The 19,442-nt window shown below is 43.8% G+C and overlaps 1 protein-coding gene across 1 annotated transcript; it reads right to left on the bottom strand.

The window, feature by feature from the left end:
- Positions 1-1,281: 1,281 nt before the first annotated feature.
- On the bottom strand, positions 1,282-19,398 carry rnf38 (ring finger protein 38). The gene is made up of 12 exons (XM_029770942.1): positions 19,247-19,398; positions 18,042-18,585; positions 14,212-14,261; positions 10,862-11,073; positions 10,429-10,720; positions 10,161-10,289; positions 5,240-5,407; positions 4,737-4,898; positions 4,467-4,570; positions 4,058-4,261; positions 3,850-3,949; positions 1,282-2,220 (listed from the first exon to the last, which is right to left on the bottom strand). Exons 2-12 carry the CDS (start codon positions 18,292-18,294, stop codon positions 2,158-2,160), a joined length of 1,737 nt encoding a protein of 578 aa, XP_029626802.1. The 5' UTR covers positions 18,295-18,585; positions 19,247-19,398; the 3' UTR covers positions 1,282-2,157.
- Positions 19,399-19,442: the final 44 nt, after the last annotated feature.

Raw genomic sequence — 19,442 nt, 5'->3', positions numbered from 1 at the left:
TGGACAGAGCATTGTGTTTGTTCAACAATAACATGAATCCCAAGGAATACAATTTGCCTAATAATTGTGCACGCAGTGTATAGTAACACTGGATTGCTGATGCTATGCATTGTCCATTGAGAGGCTTAAGCCCCTGGTCGGTTCAATCGGTACTCCCCATTAGAGGTAATCCTCCATAGGAATGAATGGAATGCTACAGTATTTCAATGGCAGTACAAAACTACATGTATTTAAGTATGTTGTTGTAGTAGCAGGGACATCTAAAAAAATACTTAAATTTAATTTTTTTAGCTGACAATTTAAAGTATGCATTAATGCATCTGTAATAGAATAAATATGGCAAAAATTCAATGTAGACATAAATAAAGGTCTATAACTTCCAAATATATATATATATATATATAATATATATATATATATATATCTGTTACAATGGAGGCACAGTAGCGTCGACATAGCGCCCCCTATCAGTCATCCAGTGTGTATAGAAATCATTGGTTCACACTAGTTACTGTGACGATCATTGCACTTCTCATATGCCAGACTTGACACTTTAAGGAAGAGTAAATGTCCAACATATCCTATCCTGTCTTCTAGAACTTGTTCATTCTTGTCTTTTGGGACGAATTTGATCTAGTGTCAAATCCTTAACAAACCCCTAACATCTAACCTTATAACTGGAAGGGTTACTGATCTGAGGATTTTAACACTATCACCATTGGTCAATTGCACACAAGGTCCAACCGAACTTTGATTTCAGCTTTTAACCCAACCCTTCTGAAAGACACTTGTTGAGAGGTGCGGGGGACTGCCACACTGGGCACTGTCGTTGGCGATTAAGGGCCTTGCTTAAGGGCACAACTGCATCTAGGATTTGATACCAGCAACCCTCCTGTTGCCAGCTCACTTAGCTCTAGATTTTTGTACCCCGTCGGACCCGGGATTTGATACCAGAAAGCGTCTGGTTGCTTGCTCGACCCTCCCATTGAGACCCATCCCCTCTCTGTAAAATAAATCATGCCTTACAAAGAACAGTGGCACCACCTGTTGGCAGTTTGCAGTCATTACAGTTGAAGCTCAACTACAGAAAGCCAGTCGCCATCAATTGAGAGAAGAAACACAGCAGAACTACTAACGGCTAAAGGCAGCAGGTGGTTGTGGGGTTAGGAAATCACCTTCCACCACGTTCCGTGGTGAGGCGATAGGACGCCCAGCTTCTGCTTTGAAGTTCCCTCTGCCATCGTTTGCTCTGGCATCTCCCCTCTACATGAAGCAGGCAGATCAGTGTGTATCATGTCTTTTATTAATTAACCACCACGTAAAGTCTAACATACAGAACAGACTAATCAATCCAGCACAATCAAACCCAACTGCATCACATCTCATAATTCATTTTTAAAAAACGGTCCAAAAATGTGTTTAAAAAAAAAAAAAAAAAAAAAAGTTCATATCAAGCCTTTTATTTGGTATACAGATATTCATATATTTATACAGTATATAACACATGTGCCACTGCAAAGTCAGACAAACTAATCTTTTAAGGAACAAAAATTAAGAAAATAATGAGAAACTTCAGAGGAATACAGCGAAGCGTGTCGTCGTGGTAACAATGACCAACAGGAATGATGAGGTAAACTGCCAGGCAGAGAAAGTAAACAAAAAGCAACTAGTTCAGGCTACAGAGAGGCAGCGGAGTGGCATGGGCCCTTAAGTGTCAACTACATGTGGATACCCAAGTCTAAACACACAAATACATGATCAGAGACTAACTAAAAATACAGTCTCTCATACACACAAACCCAACGCTGGCACATACCAAGGACAGGAATCATACGGATGGACATTAGCTTGTGCGCACACACCCACCCACCCACCCACCAGTGGGTTCAGCTGAGGGAGATCCAGAGCTAGAGAGACGGGGGGGGGACCAGAGGGAATGGAGTGTGAGGATGAAGAGGACAGAAGGGCAAGAGGGCTAAAGGAGAGATGAGAGCAGAGTTACAGGAGGCAGAAACACTTCAAAAAGAGATTGAAGGTGGAGTGAGGGGCAGTAAAATGAGAGCAGAGTGACAGGAGGAGGAAAAGAGATGCAGGGGAGGGATGGGGGGGCAGTGCTAAAACTGTTTGACAGTGAGAGTGGTTGTCTCCCCCTGGTGGTCACTCTGAGTCTCGCTGGACCTCTGAGGCATCAGCCCTACAGATGGGACACGTCCTGTTAGCCTGGAGCAAGAGATAACCAGAGAGCGAGAGTGCGATACATAGTCAGTTAACATGATCATTACAGGAGTACTTCAGTTAGTTTTTTTAGAGGGCGCTTCAGTTGGATCAAGAATTAGGTATGAAGACATAAGATGTTGTTTCACAGTATCTAGAAACGTACGTTTGCCAACTACACAGAACAACAAAAAAAATGTTAAAAGCAACATGAAAAAAAATATATATTTCGCCAACCTTGGCTTTATACGTGTTGAAATAACACTCCAGCTGGCAGTATAAACCCTGTCAGTTTGTTTACCGACTCAGAAGGATACTGAACAAAAATATAAAAACGCAACAATTTAAAAGATTTTACTGAGTTACAGTTCATAAGGAAATTGGAAGAAATTCATTAGGGCCTAATCTATGGATTTCACATGACTTGGTATACAGATAACTTTAACTTAAAACATTTTTTTTTTTTAAATGGCCGTGGATCAGAAGTCCAGTCAGTAACTGGTGCGACCATCATTTGCCTAATGCAGCACGATACATCTCCATCGCATTGAGTTGATTGTGGCCTGTGGAATGTTGTCCAACTCAAAGGTTGTGCAAAGTTGCTGGACATTGGCAGGAACACTGTCGTACACGTTGATCCAGAGCATGGAAGAACTGACATTTTCAGCTTGCAGGAATTGTGTACAGATCCTTGCGACGCAGGGCCGTGCATTATCATGCTGAAACATTTCGGCGATGGCGGCAGATGAATGGCATGACAACGGGCCTCAGGATCTCAGCACGGTATCTCTGTGCTTTCAAGCTGCCATCGATAAAAATCCAATTGTGTTTATTCTCCGTAGCTTATGCCTGCCCATAACCCCAGTGCCATTATTGGGCACTCTGTTCACAACGTTGACATCAGCAAACCGCTCGCCCACATGACGCAATAAACGCAGTCTGCCATCTGCCCGGTACAGTTGAAACAATACAGTGGGCCAGTGGCAATCGAAAGTTAGCATTTGCCCACTAAAGCCGGGTCAAGACCCTGGTGAAGACCACAAACACACAGACAAGCTTCCCTGAGACGGTCTCTGAGTTTGTGCAGAAATTCTTCAGGTTGTGCAAACCCACAGTTTTGTCAGGTGGCTGATCTTAAACGATCACGCAGGTGAAGAAGCCGGATGTGGAGGTCCTGGGCTGTTGGAGGTGGCTTCTGGTAGAGAAATTAACAATCTGGCAACAGCTCTGGTGGACATTCCAGCAGTCAGCATGCCAATTGCACTCTCCCTCAAAAATGGAGGCATCTGTGGCATTGTGTTGTGTTACAAAACAGCACATTTTAGAGAGGCCTTTTATTGTCCCCAGCACAAGATGCACCTGTGTAACGATCATGCTGTTTAATCAGCTTCTTGATATGCCACACCTGTCAGGTGGATGGATTATCTTGGCAAAGAAGAAACGCTCACTAACAGGGATGTAAACAAACATCTGCTCTAAAATTGGAGAGAAATAAGCTTTTTGTGTGTGTGGAACATTTCTGGGATCATTTATTTCAGCTCATGAAACATGGGACCAACACTTTACATGTGGAGTTTATATTTTAGTTCAGTGTAGTTGGTTGTGCTTTGTGAAATACTAGAGCGAGAGACTCACCCTGAGCCACTTGTCGACACACTTCCCGTGGAACTCATGACTGCAGGGTAGAACGCGCAGCAGCTGACGAGACTCAAAGTCACTCATACACACCACACACCTGCAACACAACTTTATTACAACATTTCAACAAAACCACCAACTGTATACTCGGATCGGCGAGGAGGATAGTATCCTCAGTTCTGGTAGGTCAAGGAGAAGTACTCACAGCGTCTGTTCTGATTGGTGGTTGTTGGGGTTGAACCTATAGGAAGGCAGCTGCTCGATGTCTCCCTTAGTCAGTCCTCGGAGTTTGGCCTCTCCCAGACGCTCGGCCAGGTTGAGAAGAGCCTCGTAGTTCTCCACCTCGCCGTCATCTACGTCTAGCTCCAAGCTGATGGCAGGGCCTGTAGGCTGGACTGGCAGCATAGAGCTGACAGACAGGGAGAGAAACGCACTTACCTAAAGACACTGTGCATACACAGCTCATGTGACAAACAGAGCACAAAAAAAGCTTGACTGTATTCGCACAAATGCGCTATGCCATAAGAGTAGGCTACTTCCAACCAATAGGGCGGAGTCTCCTGATTGTCTAAACTACAACACCCATGATGTAGAGCTAGTGACGGGTGACTTACAGGAAGTAAGGCAAGAAACTGGGGTGGTAAGGCGAGGGTGGCAGTGGCTGCTGCGAGCGGTAGCGTCGTCCTGGGATACGCCGTGGCATGAAGTTAGGATACGACTGAAAGAGAAGGGAGAAATAAGTATTGGATTTCATATGACCAACTGAAAAAAATAGCCAACGCAGGCCTTTAAAATGAGTTACAATATAATGATGCAACAATCCCTCTGATGTGGGAAGATAAAGGGGATTGGGGATAATGAACAGAGGCAAGAGAGATACTCACCACTCCAAAGAACTCCTGTGGCAGAGGCTCATGGGAGAGGAAATGGAGCTGAGTGGAGTGGGGGGGCAGGCCGGGGTGGGCCGCAGGGGGGAAGTGTAGACCCGCCCCTAACGACAGGTGCTCCCCCAACAGCTCCACGTCATTCTCTATCCTCTGTAACGGCTAGGGTAAAAAGAGCGAGAGGTCATTCTCTATCCTCTGTAACGGCTAGGGTAAAAAGAGCGAGAGGTCATTCTCTATCCTCTGTAACGGCTAGGGTAAAAAGAGCGAGAGGTCATTCTCTATCCTCTGTAACGGCTAGGGTAAAAAGAGCGAGAGGTCATTCTCTATCCTCTGTAACGGCTAGGGTAAAAAGAGCGAGAGGTCATTCTCTATCCTGTGTAACGGCTAGGGTAAAAAGAGCGAGAGATGTCATTAATGAGCTTCAAATGGTTTTTAATGCTAGACTGAACACACTCAACACGCCCCGCCCCTCCTTTTTGTAAAACCCTAGTGCCACTCACCGATCTGGCCTGCTGTGTGGGGTAGGATCCAAACTGTCCGGGCTGGGGGATGTGAGGGGGATGGTGGGACAGGTGTGGAGGGGGCAGGAGAAAGGTGGGGTCACTGGACAGCAGAGAGGGGAACGGGTAGGGCATGGGCAGATGTTGCACAGAGCACGTCTGCAGAACCTGAGAGAGAAATAACATATTACATGATGATTTCATCTCCTCTATACAAAGTGTATTGGTTGCAGATGTTATAGCAGGTGCAGTAAAATGCTGGTGTGTGTGTGTGTGTTAGTTACTAGCTCCTAACAGGGCAGTAAAATGCTGGTGTGTGTGTGTGTTACTAGCTCCTAACAGGGCAGTAAAATGCTGGTGTGTGTGTGTGTGTGTGTGTGTTACTAGCTCCTAACAGGGCAGTAAAATGCTGGTGTGTGTGTGTTACTAGCTCCTAACAGGGCAGTAAAATGCTGGTGTGTGTGTGTGTGTGTGTTACTAGCTCCTAACAGGGCAGTAAAATGCTGGTGTGTGTGTGTGTGTGTGTTACTAGCTCCTAACAGGGCAGTAAAATGCTGGTGTGTGTGTGTGTGTGTGTGTGTTACTAGCTCCTAACAGGGCAGTAAAATGCTGGTGTGTGTGTGTGTGTGTTACTAGCTCCTAATAGGGCAGTAAAATGCTGGTGTGTGTGTGTGTGTGTGTGTGTGTGTGTGTGTGTGTGTGTGTGTGTTACTAGCTCCTAACAGGGCAGTAAAATGCTGGTGTGTGTGTGTGTGTGTGTGTGTGTTACTAGCTCCTAACAGGGCAGTAAAATGCTGGTGTGTGTGTGTTACTAGCTCCTAACAGGGCAGTAAAATGCTGGTGTGTGTGTGTTACTAGCTCCTAACAGGGCAGTAAAATGCTGGTGTGTGTGGATATGAACACATGTACACATGGATATGAACACACGTACACATGGATATGAACACACGTACACATGGAAAACATTCACTGGCCTACACACAAAACCCCATAATGTCAAAGTCGAATTGTTTTTCAAATTGATAAAAAATGAAAATACAAAAGAATGCCTTGAGTCAATAGCTACTCAACCCTTTTGTTATGGCTTAAATAAGGTAATGAGTAAAATTGTGTTAAGAAGTCATACGTTTCATGGACTCACTGTGTGCAATAGTGTTGAACATTATTTTTGTATTACTACCGCATTTCTGTAACCCACACATACAGATAATTGTAAGGTCCCTCAGTCGAGCGGTGAATTTCAAACAGAGATTCAACCACAAAGACCAGGGAGGTTTTCCAATGCCTCTCAAAGGGCACCCATTGGTAGATGGATACAAAATAAAAAAGCAGCCATTGAATATCCCTTTGAGCATGGTGAAGTTATTAATTACACTTTGGGTGGTGTATCAATACACCCAGTCACTACAAAGATAAAGGAGTCCTTCCTAACTCAGCTCCCGGAGAGGAAGGAAACCACTCAGCGATTTCACCATGAGGCCAATGGTGACTTTAAAACAGTTACAGAATTGAATGGCTGTGATAGGAGAAAACTGAGGCTGGATCAACAACATTCACAATACTAACCTAAATGACAGAGTTAAAAAGGAAGCCTGTACAGAATAAACATATTCCAAAAGATGCATTGTTTGCAACAAGACAATAAAGCAGTGGTTCCCAAACTTTTTATAGTCCCGTACCTCTTCAAACATTCAACCTCCAGCTGCATAGCCCCTCTAGCACCAGGGTCAGCGCACTCTCAAATGATGTTTTTTGCCATCATTGTAAGCCTGCCTCACACACACCATATGATACATTTATTAAACATAAGAATGAGTGTGAGTTTGTCACAACCCGGTGACAAAGGGCTTTTATAGGACCAGGGCACAAATAATAATCAATAATTTTGCTCTTTATTTAACCATCTTACATATAAAACCTTATTTATTCATCAAAAGGTTGTGCTTGAAAGGATGCACATTTTTATTTTATTTATTTCACCTTTATTTAACCAGGTAGGCAAGTTGAGAACAAGTTCTCATTTACAATTGTGACCTGGCCAAGATAAAGAAAAGCAGTTTGACACATACAGAGTTACACATGGAATAAAACAAACATACAGTCAATAATACAGTAGAAAAATAAGTCTATATACAGTGTGAGCAAATGAGGTGAGATAAGGGAGGTAAAGGCAAAAAAGGCCATGGTGGCGAAGTAAATACAATATAGCAAGTAAAACACTGGAATGGTAGATTTGCAGTGGAAGAACGTGCAAAGTAGAAATAATGGGGTGCAAAGGAGCAAAATAAATAAATACAGTAGGGGAAGAGGTAGTTGTTTGGGCTAAATTATAGATGGGCTATGTGCAGGTGCAGTAATCTGGGAGCTGCTCTGACAGCTGGTGCTTAAAGCTAGTGAGGGAAACAAGTGTTTCCAGTTTCAGAGATTTTTGTAGTTCGTTCCAGTCATTGGCAGCAGAGAACTGGAAGGAGAGGCGACCGAAGGAGGAATTGGCTTTGGGGGTGACCAGTGAGATTTACCTGCTGGAGCGCGTGCTACAGGTGGGTGCTGCTATGGTGACCAGTGAGCTGAGATAAGGGAGGACTTTACCTAGCAAAGACTTATAGATGACATGGAGCCAGTGGGTTTGGCGACGAGTATGAAGCGAGGGCCAGCCAACGAGAGCGTACAGGTCGCAGTGGTGGTTAGTATATGGGGCTTTGGTGACAAAACGGATGGCACTGTGATAGACTGCATCCTGTTTATTGAGTAGGGTATTGGAGGCTATTTTGTAAATGACATCGCCGAAGTCGAGGATCGGTAGGACAGTCAGTTTTACGAGGGTATGTTCGGCAGCATGAGTGAAGGATGCTTTGTTGCGAGAGAAAAAAAAAAATCATACAATGATGGAAAGACCTGTGTGTTGTCCTTGTTAATGCAGACAGAGGAGCTCCAAATTCTTAATCATATATTCAATATGCGGGACAAAATTGAGGCTAGTTGCGGAGAGTCCCTGTAATCCTAGATTCAGATCATTCAGGTGAGAAAAAACATCACCCAGATAGGCCAGCCGTGTGAGAAACCCGTCATCATGCAAGCGGTCAGACAAGTGAAAATGGTGGTCAGTAAAGGAGAACTTTAAGCTCGTCTCTCAATTAAAAAAAAAAAAGTGTCAATACTTTGCCCCTTGATAACCAACATCTCAGCACCCCCTGCAGTAACTTGTCTTCCTTAATTGACCCCCCATAAACGTAACGGACATATACCAGGAGCTGTGCCAGGCCCGCCACGTCTGTTGACTCATCCAGCTGTAACGCTTGTATGCAAAGCAGTAATTGTTTCAAAACATCTCCTGCCATGTCACTGATGCGTCATGAAACAGTGTTGTTTGATGAAGTCATTGTCTGTATAGTTTTGGCCTTAACCCCCAGCATTGTCCCAACCATATCCACAGCAGCAGGAAGAATGAAGTCCTCCACAACAGTATGGGGCTCGCCTGTCCCAGCCACTCGGTAGCTCACCATATAAGACGCTTCTAGCCCCTTCATATTAATGGTATCTGTTGCTTTTATACATGTCTTACTACTCAAAAGCCGTCATTTTCGCTCAAAAAACTCCTGTGGCCTATTTTATTATTTTTTTATTGTCATGTTTTGTTTCTAAATGTCTGCGTAAGAGGGAAGGTTTCCCGCGAGAGAGTAACGGTTAATGTGATTGGATGTTAATTATTTGGCATTGCATTATTTCGCCTAACACTAGATGGTTTAATTTTATTTATGGCAGTGAAACGAGGCTAGCCAGGCGTGAAAAAAATAAAATAAAAATACATTTTAAAAAAACACCCAAATGCATAGCCCCATTGGAAAACATAAATATACTGTTTGAAAATGTGAATCACATTTTTATTTGGTGTACCCCTGATGGCATTGCACATACCTCAGTTTGGGAATAGTTGCACTAAAGTAACAGCAGAAAAAGTGCCAAAGCTAATCACTTCTTGTCCTGAAAACAAAGTGTTGTGTTTGGGGCAAATCCAATACATTACCGAGTACCACTATCCATATTTTCAAGCAAAGTGGTAGCTGCATCATGTTATGGGTATGCTTGGCTCAGTTGGTAGAGCATGGTGTTTGCAACGCCAGGGTTGTGGGTTCGATTCCCACGGGGGACCAGTACGGAGAAAAAAAATTATGAAATGTATGCATTCACTACTTACTGTAAGTCGCTCTGGATAAGAGCGTCTGCTAAATGACTAAAATGTAATGTAAAATGTAATCATTAAGGAGTGGGGACTAAAAAGAAAAACAGAATGGAGCTAAGCTCAGGCAAAATCCGAGAGGGAAACCTGCTTCAGTCTGCTTTCCACCAGACACTGGGAGATGAATTGTATTGTTCTGTTAAAAGGTCAAGGCCAAATCTACACTGGAGTTGCTTACCAAGAAGACTGAATGTTCGAGTGGTCGAGTTAGTTGACTTAAATCGACTTATAAATCCCTGTCAAGATCTGAAAATTGTCTAGCAATGATCAACAACCAATTTGACAGAGCTTAAAGAATAATGGGCAAATGTTGCACAATCCAGGTGTGGAAAGTTCTTAGAGACTTACCCAGAAAAACTCACAGCTGTAATCACTGCCAAAGGTGCTTCTACAAAGTATTGACTCAGGGGTTTGAATACTTGTGCAAATTAGGTATTTATACATTTTCAATATAATAATAAAATATAATACTAACATTTCTAAAAACATGTTTTCACTTTGTTATTATGGGGTATTGTGTATAGATGGGTGAATTCTTCTGTGTTAATCAATTTTGCAATCGGGCTGTAACAACAAAATGTGGAATAAATCAAGGGGTATAAATACTTTCTGAAGTAGGCATATGATCAGTGTCAGAGTATCAAAGAGATACACAAGTCAGATAGTCAGGCTAGTTGAACTCACAGATGGAGGGACACTGCAGACAGGGTAGTGCTGCCCACTAAAGACCACCGAGCATGCTGGGAGCTGCTGGGGGGCCGAGTGGGAGGGCAGGCCGGGGGGGCCACCAGGGGGAGAGACTGGGTACGATACCTGAGCAGAAGTCAAAGGTCAGAGTTCAAACAACCACACTACCTGAACCCCCACGTAGAAGGATAAAAGATGACCCTAATCAAATTCAATAATGCTTTACTGACAACTATAAAAAGTAGCTTCCTGTTTCCTCACTGACCTGGTCATGGAGGTCCAGCACCACACTGCTCTGCTGCTGAGGGGGAGGGTGCATCAGCCTGGGGGACAGGTTAGCAGGGTGGTGGAGGGGGCGCTCCTCAGGCTGGTTATAGGGGTAACTCTGAGGGGGGACGGGGTGGCGGTAGTTCTCATCCTGAAGCCCTGCTGAGAGGCTGTGGTGGGGGTGATGGTGCGGGTTGTGGTAATGGTGGTGGTAGTGGTGGTGATGAGGGTGGGGGGGGTGGTGATGGGGGAGACGGTCACGGCGGCCTCGCTGGCGTCTCATTGGAGGACTGGGGGGGGGGAGAAATTAAGATGTCAGTCTCTTTCTACCAAACATCCTCATCACAACAGATAATGCCCAGAGGAAAAATGACTCCACAATGATGTCGAACCCATTGTAACATTTAACACACACACACACACACACTTACCTGCGGCGGTTGCGGACAGGAGTGTGGCATCGCTCTGGCAGGTAGTGTGGGTGTGGTCTGCGACTGGGTGGGGGTGGGGCCCAGGTAGTGGGGGTGTGGGGTAGCTCCCAGGGACGAATGGGAGAAGATGGGGTGGGGGGAGGGGCAGAGCTTAGATCTAACATAGACTGCTGGGAAAGACGCTGTCGCTTTGGGCTAGGACTGTCCTCCATCTACAGACACAGAGAGAGAGACACAGAGACACAGAGACAGATACTTTTTTTTAAGTAGAACTGACAGAGTTAACTACTTTGCAGATATTAAAACAGAATTATAAATCAAAAAAACCAAATTGACAATTTATGCTACAAAACCCAACTTCAAAAGAGGTTTAAAAAAAATATGGATTTTTTTGCGAAATAGGACCTGACGCAGAGTAGGGTACTGTTGGCAGAATAGATGGATACAGTTTAATGCATGATTAATATAATTCACCATTACATTTCCTGGTAGTCCAACAAAAATGTCTCTCTGGTTGTAAATCACAGCTGGTACATTGTTTTCTGCTTACAGCCATTCATACGGATGCACGGTTTCAGTTAACTCAATATTTGACAAAAAAAAATGTATAAAAAATTAAGGCCAATACAATCAAACACGCGAGGGCATCACAAGTCTACGATAACAGGGCTAAAAGGCTAGCTTATCTATTCATGTAGCTATTTCTTTAGTAAGCTAAAAGCACAGAGCCTAGTTAGCTACCTAACCTGTTGGAAGGATGTCAAGTCACCAATGAGTGGGTGAGTGGCCGTCTTCCCCATATACATTTTTCGGTGGCTGCAGCTAGAGATATTGGTGTCATTTGGTTAGCTAACAAGAAATGTGAATAATTTTGCTAGTTAGCTAGGTTGAACTTAAAACGACTTATCCATAGTTAGCATATCTCTTGGTTGTACATGTATTTGGCGTCGGTCAAATGGGCATGTTCTCATTCAGTTGTCAAAACGTGGGTTGGGACAACCATGCATCGGCAGGCAGGCTGCAGAAGGGCAAGCAGGCTACCATTATTCCCCATTGTTTATCAGCGCAATTTTGACAGCCAAATACAAGATTAAAACGTTTGAGAGGGTTTGTCCACTGTTAGCCAGAACAAGATGAGGTTAAGCTAACAGTTGTTGATCTAATAGTCAAAAGGGAGGAGATCCCTACCTGTTCATGGTTTGATCAATAGGACTTTACAGTTCCCAAATGTAAGAAGACTCCGTGGTATTTACATAAAGTACCAGCCAAAAAGCAAACACCTACTCATTCAAGGGTTTCTTTATTTTTACTACATTGCAGAATAATAGTGAAGACATCAAAACTATATGGAATCATGTAGTAAGCAAAAAAAAAAAAGTGTTAAAATATATTTTGATTTATGTTTGCGATTCATCAAAGTAGCCACCCTTTGCACACAGCTTCACCTGGAATGCTTTGAGAACATATGCTGAGCACTTGTTGGCTGCTTTTCCTTCACTCTGCGGTCCAACTCATCCCAAACCAACTCAACTGGGTTGAGGTCAGGTGATTGTGGAGGCCAGGTCATCTGATGCAGCTCCATCACCAAGAAGGAGAGTAAAATAGCCCTTACACAGCCTGGAGGTGTGTTGAGTCATTGTCCTGTTGAAAAACAAATGATAGTCCCACTAAGGGAAAACCAGATGGGATGGCGTATTACTGCAGAACGCTGTGGTAGCCATGCTGGTTAAGTGTGCCTTGAATTCTAAATAAATCACGAGTGTTACCAGCAAAGCACCCCCACACCACCTCCTCCACGCTTCACGGTGGGAACCACACATGCGGAGATCATACGTTCACCTTCTCTGCATCTCACAAAGACACGGTGGTTGTAACCAAAAACCTCAAGTTTGGACTTATCAGACCAAGGACAGATGTCCATTGCTCGTGTTTCTTCATCCAAGCAAGTCTCTTAATATTGGTGTCCTTTAGTATTGGTTTCTTTGCAGCAATTCAACCGTGAAGGCCCGATTCATGCAGTCTCCCCTGAACAGTTGATGTTGAGATGTGTGTTACTTGAACTATGAAGCACTTATCCTCTGCAGCAGAACTTATCCTCTGCAGCAGAACTTATCCTCTGCAGCAGAACTTATCCTCTGCAGCAGAACTTATCCTCTGCAGCAGAACTTATCCTCTGCAGCAGAGGTAACTCCGGGTCTTCCTTTTCTGTGGCGGTCCACACGAGCTTCATCATAGCACTTGGTTTTTGTAACTGCAGTTGAAGAAACTTTAGAAGTTCTTGAAATGTTCCATATTGACTGACCATGTCTTAAAGTAACGATTTGGCTGTCGTTTCTATTTGCTTATTTGAGCTGTTCTTGCCATAATATGGACTTTGTCTTTTACCAAATATGGCAATCTTCCATATACCACCCCTACCTTGTCACAACACAACTGATTGGCTCAAACAAATTAAGGAAAGAAATTCCTGAAATGAACATGGCACACCTGTTAATTGAAATGCATTCCAGGTGACTAACTCATGAAGCTGGTTGAGAGAATGCCAAGAGTGTGCAAAACTGTCAAGGCAAAGGGTGGCTACTTCGAAGAATCTCAAATATATTTTGATTTGTTTAAAACTTGTTTGGTTACTACATGATTCCATACGAGTTATTTAATAGGGTTGATGTCTCCACTATTATTCTACAGTCTAGAAAATAGTAAAAATAATGAAACTCTTGAATGAGTAGGCCTGTCCAAACTTTTGACTGGTACTGTATGTGCAGAAATCCACTCAGGTGTATTTTGTGACTCTTGGCAAATGCTTTCTAATGATCTAAAGTTGTGCTGTTGCTACTGCCTGTAAACAGTCTAGTTCAAAGTGAATGATGGCAGGCCCATGTGGCAAATGGCTTATTTGCATATAGGCCTACTGTAGCTCTGATTGGCTATGGTGCACCAATCTGTGTAGCCTGGACAAGACTGCCATTTCTATTCGGTTTTATTTACTGCACCAATCTGTGTAGCCTGGACAAGACTGCCATTTTTATTCGGTTTTATTTACTGCACTGTCTTAAATTGTCCAAATCCACAGAAACTTTCCAACTCTATATTGCTATAACATGTAAGCACAAAATGCCTTAGTCTACATCATTCCCAAAACATTCTATGAAAGTTTGACACAGTGAAAATGACCATATCTATGTGTCTGCTTGACAGAACATGTTATAAAAAATAAAAGCATAATATTTACATATTTTTATAAGATTTCATGCTGCTAAAACACTGTCATTTCTACTTTAACACCATACTATAGAATTCCTACAGCTTTCCTGGTACTGGGTGTAATAGGGAAAGGGAAATATACTCACCTTGTCCCGCTCATCACTGCAGACGTTATCAGGGTGGAAGTGAAGGACACCTACAGGCCAGAGAGACAGAATAACAGGAGGGTCAAACCAGGCAGTAGGCTATAGAAAGACTCAAACATAGACCTGGACAGGTTAACATGTACAGCAGCATTCATGCTCCTTTTAACCCACTCTGCGATTACCATCTGTAGAGAAAGTAGCGGCCCAAATTGTGTTTAAACTTTGAGGGAACATATACACACACGTAGTATAGCTGGATAAAGTCTGCTCAGTCTAGGTCTGAATGTGTCTTAGTGGCTTTGACTGGCCTGGTTTAAAAAACAGACAATGTTCTGTCTTCCACTGACAAGAGGGAGAACCATGCTCTCTACAATGTAACAATCTCTCCGATCTCAAATTTAAAAACTACCCCCTCTGCTGCCTCACAGACACACACTCCAATCTTTCACAGGCAGAGATGCCCTTGAACTGTGCTGACGGAGTTTCCTGAAAACCAAAAACACACCCACCCCTCACCTCCTCTCTCTCTCCCTCCCCCAACTAGCCGCCTGCCCCCCTCAGTCTCTTCAGAAGAAAAAAAAACATCTGAGAGCGCTCCTCTCCCAGCTCTATGAAGTCGGGGGAGACTGACAGCTCAAAGACGCACCGCCAGTGGCAGCAGAACAGAAAAGAGCAGCCAGGCGACTGGCGCTCAGCTCCGACAAGGACAGGGAGGGACACAGAGATCCAGACACTGAGCCGTGTGATGTGACACAGGGAAAGGATCGGGCCCGGGTTGGGTGACGTTTGCCAGGTTATAAAGGCCCTAGTATCTGGGCCTCGGTACAGAAAGGGCACCTATTTGAGCCAGTGACTGCATGATTCGTACAACCCTGGCTCCAGGATTGAGCCACTAGGCCAAGCCTAAGCTCCTCTTCCTCAAGGCCAAAACATGCAGTTTGTTTGTTCGAGCTCAGACCGAGGGAGAGAAACGGTGGTGAAATGAAGTGGCATATTCAGCACCTCCAAATCCAGTAGACACATTCCCCTGAGAGTAATGTTAAGAGGCGTGACATGCCGAGAGCTCTGCTCACAGCACACACTAAACCAAATACGCTGTAACCCACACACACAGTATTCAAGAAGAGGCATCTGCTTAGAGCAGGAGAGGAGGATCAAACAGCTGGGAGATACAGAATTTCAGTCATACCCATAAATCCCTCTTTGTAGTGCGTCAGTGTGTGTTGGCAAGTGAGCCTAATGTGTGTAGGTTTGTGAGCCGCACAAGTGTGTAGCCAGGTGTGTCTGTGCGTGCACATATTCCTGTGTGGGTTATTTATTAGGTCCGGATGGAGGCAGTGCTATTACAAAAGCTCTTCATTAAAAGCTTGCATTCATTCATATGCCTTTCTGCCTCGAGGTAATCCACTCTGTTCTAATGGTATGTTTCCTCAGAGCAGTGTTTTCATAATCTCCGGCTGTCAGCCGAACAGCCGATAGCAGACTCATTGTCAGCCAGCTACTTTTTCCACTTCATAAATTAACTGGGCTTCTTTCCATTTAAAAAGTTTCAACTCGCTAGTCAGAGAAGTCTGTACAGCCTTCTCCCGCTAGAATGAACGATACGCAACTCCTACGGATGAATGATAGGACGGCGCCTGTCAATCACAAAGTGGAGCGATGACAGGGACCACTGCTGGTTGGTCTGTCTGTCTGTCTGTCTGTCTGTGTCTGTCTGTCTGTCTGTCCCGGCACCCATGTTATTTGTGTGCGATGGAAGTTGGCTGCAGTCAAATGTATTATTTTCATGGAGGGAGAGCACGATGCTTCATCTCCTGTGAGAGTGAATTTACACATCCCACGTCAGTGATAATAATGGAGTTGAAATCCACTTATCTTTTTGAGGCAGATTCATTTAATTTCTTTGCATGTTTTATAGGCCTATGGCCAGCCACAGAGTCGGGGCGCATAGGCTATTTACGGTTATTTGAGCAAACAGTTTGCGTTTCACGAGTTTTTATAAAAGATGTAGAACTGACTGAATGAAGTCAATATCCTATATCCCATTGCTACTCCTAAATCCAGTGGCGGATTTAGGCATAGGCGATATCTCGCCGGGGGCGGCACAGGGCGCCTGCACAAAACAAAAGATACATATTCGGAATGGTGACATTTGCGTAATCTGCTTTCTAATCGCTCATTTGCATGTCATGTCAATGATGTCACCGTAATGGACTGTGGGTCAATTAACCTCATCGGAGTGGGCGCCCTGATTCTAGTATGTGAGCTAGGCAGGCTACTGCCTGGGAAGGTCTCCCACTCAGAAGTACGGGGAGACGGGGTAGGTTGACCTCAGGTCTCCCCACTGGGGGCCCTAGGTAAGGGGAATCTATCAAATAGCGCACTTCTAACTTTGTACAGTACTAACGCAATTAGTTGTGCAATTTAGTTTGTGTGTTTCTTGTTTGAAGTACAATAGAATGTATGCACTCACTACTGAGTCTCTGGATAACAGCGTCTGCTAAATGACTCAAATTTAAATTAGAATGTACCAGAGCCAACCAAAATAGAGCTTTTTCTGAAAACAAATGTAATGGCGTGCGTCCTCTCTAATACCCAGGAAGCTCCGGTTCAAAACACCCATTAGACAGCTTTGCATGCGTTATGTCAAAGTACTTTCGTTTCTCACAAAATAAGGAGTTTCACAAAGCAACCATCTTCATTTAATCCCGTCACAGCCAATATGTACATCCTAAAAATGTCTAAATATCCATTTACAAGCAACCCAAAAAATGCCTCTCCAATGTATTGAGCTGGTACTGTATATACAGTATTTTAGTCAATGCCACTGACATTCATCCTAATATTTGAATATTTCTTAATTCCATTCTTTTACTTTTAGATGTGTGTGTATTGTTAGATATTACTGCACTGTTGGAGCTAGGAACAAGCATTTCGCTACACCCACAATAACATATGCTAAATATGTGTATGTGATCAATATAATTTGATTTGAGCGGTTGTTGACGTCTGACCTGTGCGTGGCAGTAATTAGTGATTCATGCATTGGAGGTGCCGAACAGACATTTGTCCAGTTGCTTGGAAAATTGACCATTTTTGGAAGTACATACTGCCTGTAAAACAGGTGTAAATAAAGAGTTGTTCAGCAAAAGTGCATATTTTGTGAGTAACAAACTTATTTTTGACATAATTGCAGCGCTGTCTAATGGGAGTTTGAATAGGAGCTTCCTGGGTGTTAAAGAGAACACGTCAACATCTCTAACACAAGTGGAACCCACAAAACCCTACTGGGTAACACAGATTGAATTCCCTGTATATAAAATAACAAAATTGCGGAGCGCAAATAATGAGCGTCTTTTCTTGAAATAAATTTGGGCTATCAATTCAAAACATACCTCCACATGCTAATTTACCATGTCCAAAACTGTCTCATCCAGCTCCCATTTGTCCAAAACTCCCTTAAATGCTCTTTGGAGGCAGCATGAGCCATCTTTCAATAATTTAAATATATGAATGTTGTTTGGAAATGTAGGCAATTTATAGATCAAACAGGCAGTTCAGCAGGCCTTTCACATAAGCAGTGAGGATGCTACTAACAGTTTCTGTCCATACCCCTCAGTCACCTGACTACAGACAACACTGGATGGATGAGAAAATATTTTCAGACAAACAGATTAAACCCTTCCCTGAAGATGTTATACAGCTAAGAGGAACACTGCACTGTTTACATGTCAAGCCTGGCACCTGCTAAATTGCATGGTACACTCATCTATGCACGGGGTGTGATGCATCAAGATTAGTAGAGGAAAAGGGAGGGAGACGAAGCTTACCAGTGCCGGGGTGTCTGTGTGCACCATGCGAAGCGTGGCGTGGCGCCCCGCTAGACAGGTAGTTCCCCTGGGTGTGCTGGTTCTCTGTGTAGCTGCGCGCTGTGTGCGGAGCCCAGCCGGTGTTGCTCACCCCGATCCCTCCGCTGGCATTCATGTTCCCGTTGTTGATTGCGTTATTGCCGTTGCCACCACCGTTCATGCCATAGTGGAAAAAACTTGACCGTGACCGCGACCGAGTCCTCGGGGGGTCCATGGCTGAAGGGGGCGGTGGTAGGTGGACGTAATGGAGGTATCTGGGCGAGATGGAGGTTTGCCGTAGCCTACTTCCCTCGCCTTGCTATCTTCGTAATCGGCCTGTTCTGGAGTCTCTTCCTTCGCATGAACCGCTCGGTTTGGGGCGTAGGTAGAACTGGAAGCAGCGGGTGTTCGAGCCGTCCTCTCTACGGTCGTTCGTGAATAAGTTCGTTCGTGCACCTTCTATTGGTCTGTGTTGCGCGTCACCGTCAGTCAAAAACCTTCCAAATATGGATTTATTATTTTATCCCTATAGGAGGTCAATTTGGTATATTAGTTTGTTCGGTCAGAGCAATGCACACAATGAAAAAATCCAAAACAATCCAGATAGGTACATAACAAATATTTAGTGTATGTATCTGGGCTGTACCCGTTTCGGTTTTTCTATTGTCTCATATGAAGCTTGTCTGCTCTTTCTAGCTACTTGTCAGTGTGAAATGACACACGCTCGCCAGAGTTCCACATTCAGTTACACTATTTGATGGTTGGATAATGTTAAAACACACAACTGATATTAAAAGTAAATAATATTACTACAACTGTAGCTACCTAGCCAGCCAACAAACTTAGGTTGCTGCTATTTAACGTTAGCATATTAGCTAACGTTAGCTGTCTCGCGGGCTAGTTCACGTTAGCTAATAGACCACTGTTCAGAAATGCAGTTTGCTAACGTTAGATACATTTGCAATATTCCTCAATTCCCACATTACAATTGGTAACCCTCCAAAAATTCTATATGGCTAACTAGCTACGTTTTTTGTTACTAAATTGTTAGCTCAACCCGTCGTTGTCTACGTTAGCGAGCTTATTGCTAACAGGAAAGCTAACGAACTAGAAAAACAATTTAACTAGCTAGCTGCCGAGATTCGTTGCTAGAATTTCTGCTCATTGTTGGCATGCATGCTGCTAACCTTTTTTAGACGGTGTTGGTTGATCCCAGATAGAAGCGGCCGAATGTTGGTCTTCGTCAGATTTAAATCCCCACCACGCATTGTACATTCACTGTTGAAGCTGGTGATGTTTTCTCTGTAGATGTCAGTGGAGAGCGTAAGTGGATATCAATCAATTGGATGTTAGCATCTCTGGTCAGACCACTCTAATCGAGCA

Source organism: Salmo trutta, chromosome 13 (genome assembly GCF_901001165.1).
Source record: "Salmo trutta chromosome 13, fSalTru1.1, whole genome shotgun sequence".
Classification (NCBI taxonomy): domain Eukaryota; kingdom Metazoa; phylum Chordata; class Actinopteri; order Salmoniformes; family Salmonidae; genus Salmo; species Salmo trutta.
This window is presented reverse-complemented; position numbering and strand designations above follow the sequence as displayed.

Excerpts from the sequence above, each read along its gene's own strand:
- rnf38 (XM_029770942.1), bottom strand. The coding sequence starts at position 18,294 with ATGGACCCCCCGAGGACTCGGTCGCGGTCACGGTCAAGTTTTTTCCAC. Across the intron at positions 14,262-18,041 it reads ACACAGACACCCCGGCACTG|GTGTCCTTCACTTCCACCCT; the intron begins GTAAGCTTCGTC and ends TCTGGCCTGTAG. Across the intron at positions 4,262-4,466 it reads AGTTTCTTGCCTTACTTCCT|CTCTATGCTGCCAGTCCAGC; the intron begins GTAAGTCACCCG and ends CCTGTCTGTCAG.